General features: G+C 38.9%; 1 protein-coding gene across 1 annotated transcript; it reads left to right on the forward strand.

Moving 5' to 3' along the window:
• The first annotated feature begins 2,323 nt into the window (after window positions 1-2,323).
• Window positions 2,324-12,473, forward strand: LOC107691337 (protein Wnt-7a-like). Its single transcript, XM_016489891.1, has 4 exons — window positions 2,324-3,020; window positions 3,734-3,960; window positions 7,451-7,722; window positions 10,159-12,473. Exons 1-4 carry the CDS (start codon window positions 2,950-2,952, stop codon window positions 10,636-10,638), a joined length of 1,050 nt encoding a protein of 349 aa, XP_016345377.1. The 5' UTR covers window positions 2,324-2,949; the 3' UTR covers window positions 10,639-12,473.
• Window positions 12,474-13,166: the final 693 nt, after the last annotated feature.

A 13,166-nucleotide genomic window follows, 5' to 3' on the forward strand; every position in this document is an offset into this window, starting at 1 on the left:
TGTTTTTTTCACAGTAACTTCTAATGATGTGCGACGAGAGCAGCAACTATTTTGCATTTTGAACAGTCGGTTTGTTTTTTATTTCTAAACTTAATTCAATAACCTTCTTCTTGTCCACAGACTGACTGTGCATTTGGAAATATGGTAGATGCTGAGGCGAGAATCCTAACATGGCGGACAGAAAGGACTTCGGAAAACATCAGTTTGGTCACTTCTGTCACTATCCAGTTACATCATTTCCAGGTGGAAAGAAGGCGACATGTGCACCGTGGGATGAGGTAGTAGGTTGTATAGTTTTAGGGTCACACCCACACTGGGAGATAACTATACAGCCTACTGTCTTTCTCAAAGTGAAAACGGAGCTACGGAGTATCATCCTACATTTCCTGATGTTTAATATCAGTGATAACATTGTCACGGTATGTGCTGGCAAGCTGAAATGTTTTTGATTGTTAAAAGAGATGGCAATGCTTGTGCAGTGTGAGGTAGTAGATTGTATAGTTGTAGGGTAGTGATTTTATCCTGTGTAGAAGATAACTATACAATCTATTGCCTTCCCTGAGGGGCAGAAATACACACCAAATGAACACCTATTTATCTTAGATAATGTGATTTCTTTTTTTTTTTAACTAAGTTTTAATTTTCCCTTGTGTCTTTTTCCACAAATACAATAAAAGTATTTGCAAATTTATCTGTGGTTTTCTTTGATTTAAATAATATGTATGATTAGTATTAAGGGCTTCCTGGTTTAATGCCTATTGATTAATAAACATCCTATGGTGCACAAGTGAAAAGAGGTTGTTCTTATCACGTCAGCATCATGCATTCATCCTGGAGATGGCACTCTTGTATTGTCTAAATATTGAACACATGTCTGCATGTCCCCTGTATGAATGATCAGCCACCAAGTTAGGATAAAAGAGTGTATTTAATTTTGTATTAAGCATATGCTGGATTTCTCATATTTTGGTTGCTTATTATTCCACTATACTTTTATATCTGTAGTGTCAACTTGCCAAACTTTGCATGCATGAAGGATCTGTAGGTAATTGCTGTGTGGGTCTTTTTGGGATGGATTGTTGCTTAGCAACTAGAAGTTAAATTTGCAATATTTAAATAGTCAGCCTCACTATCTTGTTTGAGATATACTATTATACTTATATATATTTATACTTATATTTCATCTGATTTAAAAAAAAAAATTTGTCAGTAGTTGACCATTTAGGTGAAATGTTTCAAAACGTGAACTCCAAGTCTAAGTGGGTCTAATGTTTCATATTTGGACATGGCTTTTAAAAGGTTGCACAATTCAAATATACTGTACTTACTGATTTCACATGATTAATTTTTATGAAATGATCACTCTTAAAACCTATGACTCAGTGCTCCATTGATCTTATAAATCTAGTCATGGACAAAAATATGAACTGGTATGTCAAAGTTTAATTGCAGTATTGTAGACAAAAATTGTACTAACAAATAACCAGGCACAATTTGAGTTTTCAGGGTCATTTCACTAAACAGGAACCATTTTCATTTCTGTCAGATAAACGAATTATTATAATTATTTAATATTCATATTAAGTAATAAAATACAAGTTAATAAATTGTGTTGGGCCTTCTCAAGCTAAACTTAAATATGTATATATAAGTTGGAATACAACTATATGCCTGTAGTAGTAGAGATGACTGAGTTCATTTGGCCACTACTAACCTTATATCTACAAATATCTAGTTTTCATGATTATCAAAAGTCATGTTAAAATAGTTGACATTTTCAGATTGTGTCTGGCAAACCCCAAAAAGTGAAAATGTAATAATAGTAATAAAAAAGAAGCACTAAAGAATTCATGAAGTCTTTTAATTATTCTCTTCTAATTTAAGGACTTGTTCTTTATTTTAAAGCTAAATTATGAAGGTAGCATGATTTGTTGATGTGGAAAGGTAATATGAGCTACTGTTAAAAGTCATTGCTTACACAAATTCTAATAAGGGACACTTTTCCTGGAATGACCTTTCAGTTATGAACATTTCATCTAACTTTCTATTTCATCTATTCATAGTAATAAACCTTACAGAGTTGAAAAGTTTGTGTTTCATTTTGCTGTTTTAATATTTGCTGTCCTGTTCTTGGTCCCGGAGTACACATGGTTCTTTGACATCTTTGTTTTGGAAGGTGGATAGATAGGCTAGATGCACACATCTCTCACCTCGCAATTAAGGACTTGAGGTGGGTGAGGGGGGAATCTAAAGTCGAACAAGTTTTCTTTTCTCATGGGAGGAGCAAACGGGTGCAGGAAAATAGATAAAAGCTCTGTTTAAGAAGCTGGAGCCTGGAGTTACTGCGATATGATCTACGCCAAAGAGCGCACAGAGAATATACCTTTCTTAGATTTATCACGGTATTATAGCTATAGAGTATAGATACTTATTGTAGTGACACGTCTGTCGCTTATTACTCGGCTGTCGTATCTCAAATCAGATTTTTACCTCCCTACACACCGTAGGCTACTTCTATGCATGCGTGTTGTTTGGTTGAACGCGTGCTCGTGGTGTGTTTTGAAGCCATAAGTCGCGTTATCAACCTGCTACTCGGCTTCAGGAGCGCACAGACGTATAAAGGAATATCGGAAAGTTTAATTTCCTCCAGAAAACACCTTGATAGATTTAACAGATAAAGGATCTGCTGGAAAGCGTGCTGTGAGTGTAAACCCGGGTAGTTAATCGAGACGCGTAAAAGTGATACAGAAGTTGTACATATGCAGAATAACATTAATCTCCGCACGTCCCGAAGGATATCAGCTCAGGTGTTCACGTCAAGTTTTCACGGAGTTTTGCATCCCTCCAAGGACTTGCTTTGCTTGTGATAAAGCCTCGCGTCCACCAGTTAGGCTACCCATCAGGAGACTACTATCATTTCACAGTCTATTAACAAAGTACAGGTTGAACATGAGCAGGAAAACACGTCGCTGGATTTTTCACATTTTCCTCTGTTTGGGGATTATATATCTGAAGATTGGGTAAGTAGGGTAAAATGGAATGTGTTTATCTGTTTTGACTTGTAAAGTGTTTACTACTGCATTTATGTAAAAAGACAGTTTAGTTGTAAATAGGTCTATATTAATTAGCATTTAATTATTAAGGGAACAGTTTTACCGCCATTGTGACACTTTGATCAAATTTGGTAAAATACTGTGTGAAGCAATAAGTGAAATGCACAGTTCTGATCTACAAGACCAGTGGTTATTTTTTGTGTCTAAAATGTGATAATGCTTCACATTTATGAGTCATTTTATTTGTCCTGATTTATTCAATTATTTAAAAAGAAAAAATGCAGTTAATGCAAAAATTATATTTTGAATTATGAACATGTTTTCAATTTTTTTATTTAATTCTGGATATTTTTCGAGGTGCTTAAATGAAAAAAATATATATATTTTTAAGAAAACAATAGTTTTGCAGCACGAGATTATCTATTTTTTCTTCTTTTTCTGTTGTTTATTAATGAGAAGTACCTAAGAACAATGTTTAAATATGCTATGTGTTATAATACATAAGACATTAATATATGTTTGTATCCCAAAGTGCTTTAGTGCTCAGTTTTGTTACCACATGTATACTGTGTTACTAAACTATAAATTATAGTTTAGTCATGGCCCATTCCACTCAAACTGTATTTGAAATATTCTATATTTTCTTGCATAAACATTCCATTTCGTTTTAAACTTTACAGGGGCTTTTCCTCCGTGGTTGCGTTGGGAGCAAGTGTTATCTGTAACAAAATTCCTGGTTTGGCCCCTCGTCAAAGGACTATCTGTCAAAGCCGGCCTGACGCTATCATTGTCATTGGAGAAGGAGCGCAAATGGGAATCAATGAGTGTCAGTTTCAATTCAAAAATGGAAGGTGGAACTGCTCGGCCCTCGGGGAAAGAACTGTCTTTGGAAAAGAGTTGAAAGTGGGTATGTTACCAAATTATTACATTTATACTGTTACAGTATTCAGAAATGAATTGCTGATATTTTTAACAAGTGGTCTTGTATTTTAGACATAGTTCTAATAAAAAAAAGTAAAGCACAAAGAAAGTTATTGACTAAACTACTTTCTTTCGAGCCCTGGAAAGAGTCAAAGCCCAAATAAAGCTGTTTTTACACTAAACTTGTGAATGAGGAGACGTTTAGATTTCTTTTCTTTTTTTTTTTGCTAAGAGACTGACTGACAATCTTTGTGCTATTTAACACTGAAATCGGAGGTCACTCTTAAACACCTGCTAGAACACTCTTACTTTTTAAAGCAAATATACGTTTTTTTTTCACAAACTTTGCATAGACTTATGTGTTTAGGAATGACACTATATTGTGTCCTGTTTCTGACATCTCATTTGAAATGATTTGTCATTTGATGTCAGGCGAATGTTTAGTCTCACACGCCACAGTAACAATGTTATGTTGGTTTCAGCTGCATGCATTCATGGAGCAAGTGCCAACGCGGCTGGATTTATAGCTCTCTCAACAGTCCACCCTCTCAAAAGAATTCTTTTTCTAGTCGTCCTGTCTTATCTGTAGATTTTAATGATTTGGCAGTCAAGGTTTTCACTTTACCACGGGTATAAGTTACAGTGGTTGAATAGTAGACCAAAAGAAAGTACAGTATTGTGAAGAAATTTAACAATATGTCACCTTAGAGAGACAAAGCATAAGTAATTAAGTGAGTTTTTCACTCGGGGTAATGTTATCCATTTTCCTAAGGCAAACTTAGGCCTGTTAAGGAGTCCTTCAGTGCTATTGAGCCTGCGACACATTGATGAATGGTGGTGTGAAGGACTTTGCTTTAGTTTCAGACCCTACTAGCAAATAGGAGGTGGCATTATTGCGTGGTTTTTCCTGTGGCTGCAGGGAATTTCGATGCTCAGTTATCCAAACTCTGCCGGAAATAAACTTCTTTTTCTAAACTTTCTTCTCTTTCCTTTAGCCGCACACTTTTAGGATCCAGTCAGTGTTGCGATGGTGTGGTTGAGGCCCAGGGGAGAAGATTAGATCTGTAGAGACTTGTATCTAACGCTGAAGGTGAAGCTATATTTTATCCCTCTGCATCAAAGACAAGCGCCACCTGAAAAAAAGCACAGGTTTTCGTCTCTTTCCATCTCATTCTGGAGCTGCACACACTCAGCCATTTACACTTGAATGGCAGCTTGGATCTGTTGTGGGTGCTGATTATATTATTTAATACTGTCTGCGTGGACAGCTGCTATGGGTCTTGTGTTGTGTGCCCTCTCATCTAAGCGCCTCAGAGCTGACGCTGACCTAGAGTGACAGACCGTGGTCTCCATTTCTTAAGTGGCCCAACTGCTTTATTTACCCAGACTCTTTTTGTCTATGGTCGGTATAGGGAGGATTAAATAAAGTGGACAACCGTTCAAACGGGATTGGTTTCAGTGGGTGTATGACCAGTCATGCTCATAGTAGCAGAAGTTAGAAGATGAAAAGAGGTAGTTAATCCTGTGGGGAGGGGCTTGCGTACTCCCAAAAAAAAAAATTGTTGAGTAATGTGCAGTAATTTTCAGGGCCTGGTACCAAGGTCGACATTTGGCACACACGGCAATAGATTCCGCTTCTAGGTGCACTTTGCACATTTTGCCGTCTCCACTACCCATGGACCCGTTCACCTTTTTATCATATATTTGAATGAAGTTCCGATTGAAATATAGCTTGCTGGAAATCAGCAGTTGGACAGATATGCGAAAGGCGTACCATCTTTGTGCTTGTGTTACTTTATGTTGCTTGAGCGCAACCCTCCTAAATCTTCTCTGACTTAACCACCCTCTGGTATGCTCAAAATAGTTTTCCTTCAACAGCATTAATGCATCAAGTTCAGACAAGTACATTGTATGAGGTTTATAAATTAACCTCGTGCATTTACAGTTTTGGCAAGAGGCATCTCGCACAGAATCATGCAATGCCACTGATTCAGATTTCTCTTGAAAATAAATGACACCCATGTCAAAACACACATGTTTTATGGAAGTCTTATCTGCTGTGTTTGTTTTCAGAATATCTTGATTTAAGTAAACATAGCTCGAGTGATATATAAAGACAAGGAGCATTCTACTCTGGTATTGATGAGAATTTTAAGATTTTGCGTCAATACAGTCTTCATTTTCCTTTCTTCAGGATACATCCCTACTCCTTTGGCGACAAGCCCAAACAACTCATAAAAATCTCCACATAATTGATGCCCCAAACTGGCCTTTGTTAAATTGCATGGGCAGAGTTCCAAGATGTTTATCATCAGCAGGTCAACACATACCAATGTTAGTTTCAGGAAACCACTGAAGACTGTTGCTGCCGCTCTTGATCGCTTGAAGGTGAAAATTCCTGAATTGCTGAGCCGGTCTGTTAACAGTCTGACATATGTGTGTGTGCTTTTCACTTCTTGCCATGAAATGATCAAAAGATAGAAAAGATATTAATTGTAATAACTCCCGACATCAATCCTTATGAGGCCTATAACTTTTTAAAGTGTTTCTTCGGTTCAGGTGTGTAAATGATTCTTAGGACAGTCAATACATAATGACTCATTAATCCAGAAAAGGATATGTACATTTCCGGGAATGTTAACATAACTGAGCAACAATGAATGCATCATATTTTTTAAGGGATTTTCCATGCAGTGCTTAGTCTCTTATTGTTTTAGCTTTTATATTTGGCGAATGCTTTTATCCAAGGCAACTTACATATTGTGAAAATTGGAAGCTTGGAACTCTTGGAAAGTTATTTGTTGCTTGATGTCACCTTACAAAAAAGTCCCTGAAATAACTATTCGCAGGACTTCAGACCTATCTTTGTCCTTATAAATGAAATACACCATTAACCTGGAAGTGCCCTGTTTAACAGTGGCAATCAATTATAGCAGTGCTCTGGCCAGGGAGGCACTGCATGCCTGAGGAGTTCATCTCCACAGGGTGGATCCCTCGTTCTGACGGAAGCTGGGACAGTGGCCAGGCTAGAGTCTAAACACATACCCTCTATCTCTACCATTCTATTGTCTCTGAAATAAACCCTTGTCCTTTGTGCTTATTAAAGAGATGGACCGTTCCTTCCTTTGCTCATCTGTGTGCAAACAGTTATTTGTCTTTCTGTTTCCTCTCTGACAACTGAAGGACAATTATTTGTGTTTTGAGTAATCACAGGTATGTGATCCATTTTTGTTTTGCCTATGTCGGGTCCTAGATCATTTTTATATAATGTTTTTCTCAGTAAGCCACCACACCATCTACCAGAGATTGCATACTGTTAATCAGTGTGAAGTGTGCATGATAAATTAACTACACTTGACTCAACTAACACATTTCCTTATTGCTATGAGTGTCAAGATATGTCAGGTATGTAGGTAACTGCCTCTGCTGGATCTTGTTGTCAGCAGTACTGACGGAGAATGTTCCTTTGAATCCAGGAAGTAAGGAAGCAGCCTTCACCTACGCCATTATCGCTGCCGGGGTCGCCCATGCCATCACAGCGGCCTGCACTCAGGGTACGCTGAGTGGCTGTGGTTGTGACAAGGAGAAGCAGGGCTTCTACAACCAAGAGGAGGGCTGGAAGTGGGGAGGATGTTCAGCTGATATTCGCTATGGTCTGAGCTTCTCAAAGGTGTTTATAGATGCACGGGAGATCAGGCAGAATGCCAGGACACTCATGAACCTTCATAACAATGAAGTGGGACGCAAGGTATGTGGCACAGTTTGCATGTCTTTTTAAGAAGTACCATGTCATGCATAAAAACATCATTTGGCCAGGATTGTCCAAACCTGCTCCTGGAGGGCAACTTTCCTGCAGGGTTTAGCTCCAACACACCTGCCTGGAAGGTTTTTAGTGATCCTGAAGACATTGGTTAGCTGGTCCAGGTTGTTTGATTGGGGCTAGAGCTAAACTCTGCTGGAACATGGCCCTCCAGGAGCAGGATTGGCAGGTGTTTCTTGTAAGTCCTACAGCAGGGGTTCTCAAATCTGGCACTTGAGGTCCATTTTCTTGAAGATTTTAGCTACAACCCTAATCAAACACACCTGAACAAGCTAATAGAGGTCTTCAGGATCACTAGTTACAGGCAGGCAGGTTTGATCAAGGTTGGAGCTAAACCTTTGCAGGAAAGAGGACCTCAAGGGCCAAGGTTGAGAACCACTGTTAAATGAATTTTCTCTGCTTTGGAGTGGGTGGTAGATTAACAATAACAAGGTGTAGCAAGGCAATGCAATGCATTTAGTTTTGGCATGCACTTGACCAGCTATTTGTGATTATGGCAAGACTCATTTTCATAATTGTGATACCATTTAAAAGCGGCAGTGATTCACTAGTGGACTTGGGATCAGTCGGTAAGACAATAAAGATACTACTGGATTTTATAGTCAAAGAAGACAAAAAGATTTCTTGTGTATTTGTAAAAATAACATTAAAATGCATACCCAGAATGCCCAGGCAGTTTGACTGAGCTTCATAAGCTATTCGTCATTCAGTGCCAATCTGAAGAGTGTGATGTTTCAGCACTCTGGACAGAGATTTTTTTTGTGCTTTAAACCCGTAATCCTGACCAGTAACCTTTTGTAACTTTTTTCATAAATCTCTTCTGGTATCTGGTGCCTCACATGCACCAAATCTCTCTTTATAGCTAGTATAATCAGTCCTGTGAATTGACAATTCACAAATTCATGCAATTTTGCACTATTCATTGAGCAGTTCTCAATGAAACTAAGGTCATGGCATCAACATGCCAAACACATGATTGTGATTGGTTAATGGGAAAATGCAAGGGGTGTGGCCTCACTTAAGACACATGGATTTTTCCTTTGTAAACTTTTCCTCAGACTTACTGTTTATCAGGAATCAGCAGCATGAACATACTAAGCCCGATATGCATCCTAGATTGCAGACAATTGCCAAAAAGACTCCTGAAAGTCTGAGAGGGAGGACAAAAAAAATTAAAATGCAAGGTAAAGCCTCTCCCACCCACGGCAAAAGTGAAAAAGAGTGAAAGGAAGAGAAAGAGAGGGAGAGAAAAGACACATTAACCAACCACACCAAAGATTACGCCGCCCTGAACAGGCAATCCACTGATGCCAATCAGACCCCTCGGATATCTTCCATATCTAAACAGGCACTCTGCTTCACTGAGTTCTGCTTACATTTGCCCATTCATTCATCTATTCTGAGCTAACCTATGTTTTTTCGGTGCATTTCTAAGCCTACAGCTAAGGTTTGTGAAATGCATTAACATTTAACATTAGTTTGTATGCAAATTAACTACAGGACAAGAAATGATACAGCATCCCTCAGTTACACTGCAGCTCAAAATGTTTTGTTTTTACCTGTGAGGTTTTACGTGCGTAGGTGTAACAAGGGGAGGCACACAGGCACCTGAAACCTGACTCCTGAGCTTTATCTGTGTACACTACACACAGGCTGATTGTTGTAGGAACTCTGCGATCATCGTTCAGTCAATGTTTATATCATATCCTGTGCAGATTCCGCTCTATTGCTTATACAAGACAAGAGACTCCTACAGACAACCTCTGATAGTTTGCCCCTTGCAACAATTTGTGGCGTGTGTTGTGTACACAAATGAAACTGTTTCCTACAAGTAGTCAGAGAGCCTGTGAACTTTGCAGGCCCGCTCTCTACGCAGTGAGAGGAATGAGGTAGTCTAGCACTGTAAGTTTAACAATCCTTGCATTCTTCAAATCGGAATGTTAAAAAACCTTTGTCTCAACCTGTAAAACCATTCCCAGAAACTGTATGCCACCGAGGGTGATTTCACTAATCCCCACTGTATTGTTAGTCTATCTAGATCTTGGTTTGCTGGAATATGCCTTGTAGATGATGTGAATATATGCAAAATGTTTAAACATGGTTTTTGACTAAAACTACCACATACCTTTTCGTGAACAAGATCTTTTCCTTCCTCATACATTCTCCGCTTAGCATCAGTAATTCTATCTTTTGTAATGGATGATTGCACTCTTCAAATTTGTCACCAGTTGGACTAAGTAAATCAACAATGAGTCATCAAACAGTCTACTTTCATAATTACCTTAGGCTAAGATTCCTAAAAGGAACCTAGGTGCCTAAACAATCCCAAAGGTATTGACTTGTTGATTTTTCCTCCCACTTCAGGTCTTGGAGAAGAGCATGCGTTTAGAGTGTAAATGTCACGGTGTATCTGGATCCTGCACCACCAAGACTTGCTGGACCACTCTCCCAAAGTTCCGGCAGTTGGGTTACATCCTCAAGGAGAAGTATAACCACGCCGTACATGTGGAACCGGTCCGAGCCAGTCGGAACAAGAGACCTACATTTCTGAAGGTTAAAAAGCCTTACTCGTACCGGAAGCCCATGGACACGGATTTGGTGTACATCGAGAAGTCGCCCAACTATTGCGAGGCAGATTCCATGACGGGTAGCATGGGAACCCAGGGCAGGATCTGCAACAAGACTGCACAGCAGGCCAATGGCTGCGACCTCATGTGCTGCGGCCGAGGATATAACACACACCAGTACTCACGCGTGTGGCAGTGCAACTGCAAGTTTCTTTGGTGTTGCTACGTCAAGTGCAACACCTGTAGTGAACGGACAGAAGTGTACACGTGCAAGTGAAATATTTTTTGCTGGGGAATTGATACACACCTGTGACTAGTGCGGTAGAGGGTCTACAAGTGACACAACCGGATGGCCACTGCTATGGGTTCCAGGTATTGAGAGGAAAGAGCAATTTGCACTGGAAATCGTGGGTCTGGTGGAGTCTAGACGGAGTAATTGTATGCAATGCATGCAGCTTTGCTCCAGAGTTCTGATGAGGGCTTCGGTGTTGGTACCTGTAGACACCTTTCTGTTCCAGTACTGAGCAACAGAGCGAAGTAGCCTGCAAAGGCTTGATCTGTAGACCGTGAGAAAGATGTGGGGTGTGATTATTGAGGGCGTTCTGCTCAGTAGACAGCACAGAAGGTATTTCTGAGGAACTTTTTTGGCCTGAGTGATTGATATAACAAATCTTACAACATAAAAAACTGTAAATGGACACAACAGTGATATTTAGCTTTTTATTTAGAGAAAATGGCTAATGTTAATTTATTTAATAAGGAAACTACTGATTTTTCTCATTGTGTTTACTAACTTGGATTTAGCTCTTCTCCTGTTTAATATTGTGTGCTTTGGATAGAAATAAACTGACCAACTTTTACACTGTACATCATGTGCTTTAGCTTAGGGATGAACCAACGACAATGCACAATACAAAAAAAGTGCACTGCACTCAAGGTGTAATTACAAGTCTCTGAAAGAGGAGACTCTACTGTCTTTAATGTATCATTGTAAGGCTTTTTGCTTCTATTTTCCCATCTCCTTAAGTGTCAACCCTTGCACATATATTCCTATGTACAATTACACACTGGAATTGGGCATCGTGTTTGAAGGCTCATTCCTTCCAAAGTGAATAACTCTGTTTTTAACATTGGTCCACAAGAACATTTGTCTTAAAATTGGAATAGTCCAATTAAAATAAGCGAATTTAAATGGGATCTAAATTCTACCCACTTAAACTTTGAGACCTCATTTGACACAAAGCTTTATGCTAATGAGGCCACAAGCTTCCCTCGCTTTTGGCTAATATTTGCTCTGTTAGAAAGAGAAAGAGAGAGAATCAGTAATTAATTCACTTTTCGAATGGAATAGCCTCAATACAGATGCCCCACCTGCTACTGATGTGGAATGTTGAGATCAGATAACCAGTTCTATTAATGTTATATATTATAGGTAATATAACACTTTTTGCTGCTAGTTTTGTTTTGTTCTGCAACTGTAGTTAGTACTAGTAGTATTTTGTGTGTTGTGACCAAATGTGGTTGTCCAGACAGATTGTCCCTGTGTTGATATATATTTTGTAAGAGATTATTTTTATATTTTATTTATTTTGTGTAAAGGAAAAACCCACTACCGATGTCCTTTAGATGGACAGAAATTAGAGAGATAAGCTAGAAACAGTGTGATTGTGTCACGGTACCAGCTTGAGCAGTTTATTGTAATCTACATCTCAATGAAGTATCACTCATGGTGATGTAGTTGCCAAGTACGTAATAATGAAAAAAAAAGACTGCATATAACAATACGATCATACTGGCGTTCGAACATGAAAACTTTCAAACGTAGCATTTTCATGACAAAGGTCCTGGATGTGGGATCAGTAAGGGAAACTGTTATTAAATAATCCTGGGGCAAAACTCTCTGGTACTGACAAAAATTCATGACTGAGGGTTTTTACCAAAGAACATCTGAATTTGAGCTTGGCTTTTTGTCAAGAGCTTAAGAGCTGGATGGCATTGATGTAATAATTATTTTACAAGAATCTGTGATTTCAACAGATGTTTTGCCAAATTAATTGTACTTCATTATTGTGTCATCATGTGTCCAACAGTGTTAATAAATATTTCCTTGGCTTCTACCATTTTTTTTTTTTTTTTAATGGGGACACAACAGTTTCCAAGGCATACTTTTTATTTATTTTACAGGGTTAACTCTAGTTAGTCAAATAAAAACTACCTAAACTAAATGACCTGTTTGTCAGAATCATCACATTTCCCATACCATCTCTCAGCCTTACATCTTACAACCAAACAGAGTCATCACTAGGCTTGACAGTCCCTCAAATTAGTAAAGCAGTAGCAAGTGGCAAAACATACATTGCACTTAACTTATGGTCGACTACTGGTTCTGACAATTTTACTACATGGATGACCGCAGGGCAGGGAGGAAGCTAACGAAAGTACTTGCATGTTAATGGTAGGGCTGGTGTAGTGCTTTAATTGATGAGTAGCAGCGAGGAGGGTGTCACAGCAATGGGCCGATAGAAGGGGGGTAAGACGGGTGATGGATTACTCTGACATCTGCTTCATTCACTTCCCAGCGCCATCACCACAACAACGCCTCTGTGGCCCCCAAAAATGCTATCCGGTCTCCCTGAGAAGCAGGCCTGCCCATTAGCGAAATGTTAACTATGCAAAATCCAGCTAACTTTTGGATGCTATTTATTTTGTCCCCCCCTAAAGGCGATAGGGATGGCAAAAAGAGAGGCTTTGCCATTGTGAAGGATGATGTCAAGAGGAATTTCAATCCAAAAGTTAAAAAAGATC

Source organism: Sinocyclocheilus anshuiensis, unplaced genomic scaffold (assembly GCF_001515605.1).
Source record: "Sinocyclocheilus anshuiensis isolate Anshui unplaced genomic scaffold, SAMN03320099.WGS_v1.1 scaffold1154, whole genome shotgun sequence".
Classification (NCBI taxonomy): domain Eukaryota; kingdom Metazoa; phylum Chordata; class Actinopteri; order Cypriniformes; family Cyprinidae; genus Sinocyclocheilus; species Sinocyclocheilus anshuiensis.

Excerpts from the sequence above, each read along its gene's own strand:
- LOC107691337 (XM_016489891.1), top strand. The coding sequence starts at position 2,950 with ATGAGCAGGAAAACACGTCGCTGGATTTTTCACATTTTCCTCTGTTTG. Across the intron at positions 3,961-7,450 it reads TGGAAAAGAGTTGAAAGTGG|GAAGTAAGGAAGCAGCCTTC; the intron begins GTATGTTACCAA and ends CTTTGAATCCAG. Across the intron at positions 7,723-10,158 it reads ACAATGAAGTGGGACGCAAG|GTCTTGGAGAAGAGCATGCG; the intron begins GTATGTGGCACA and ends CTCCCACTTCAG.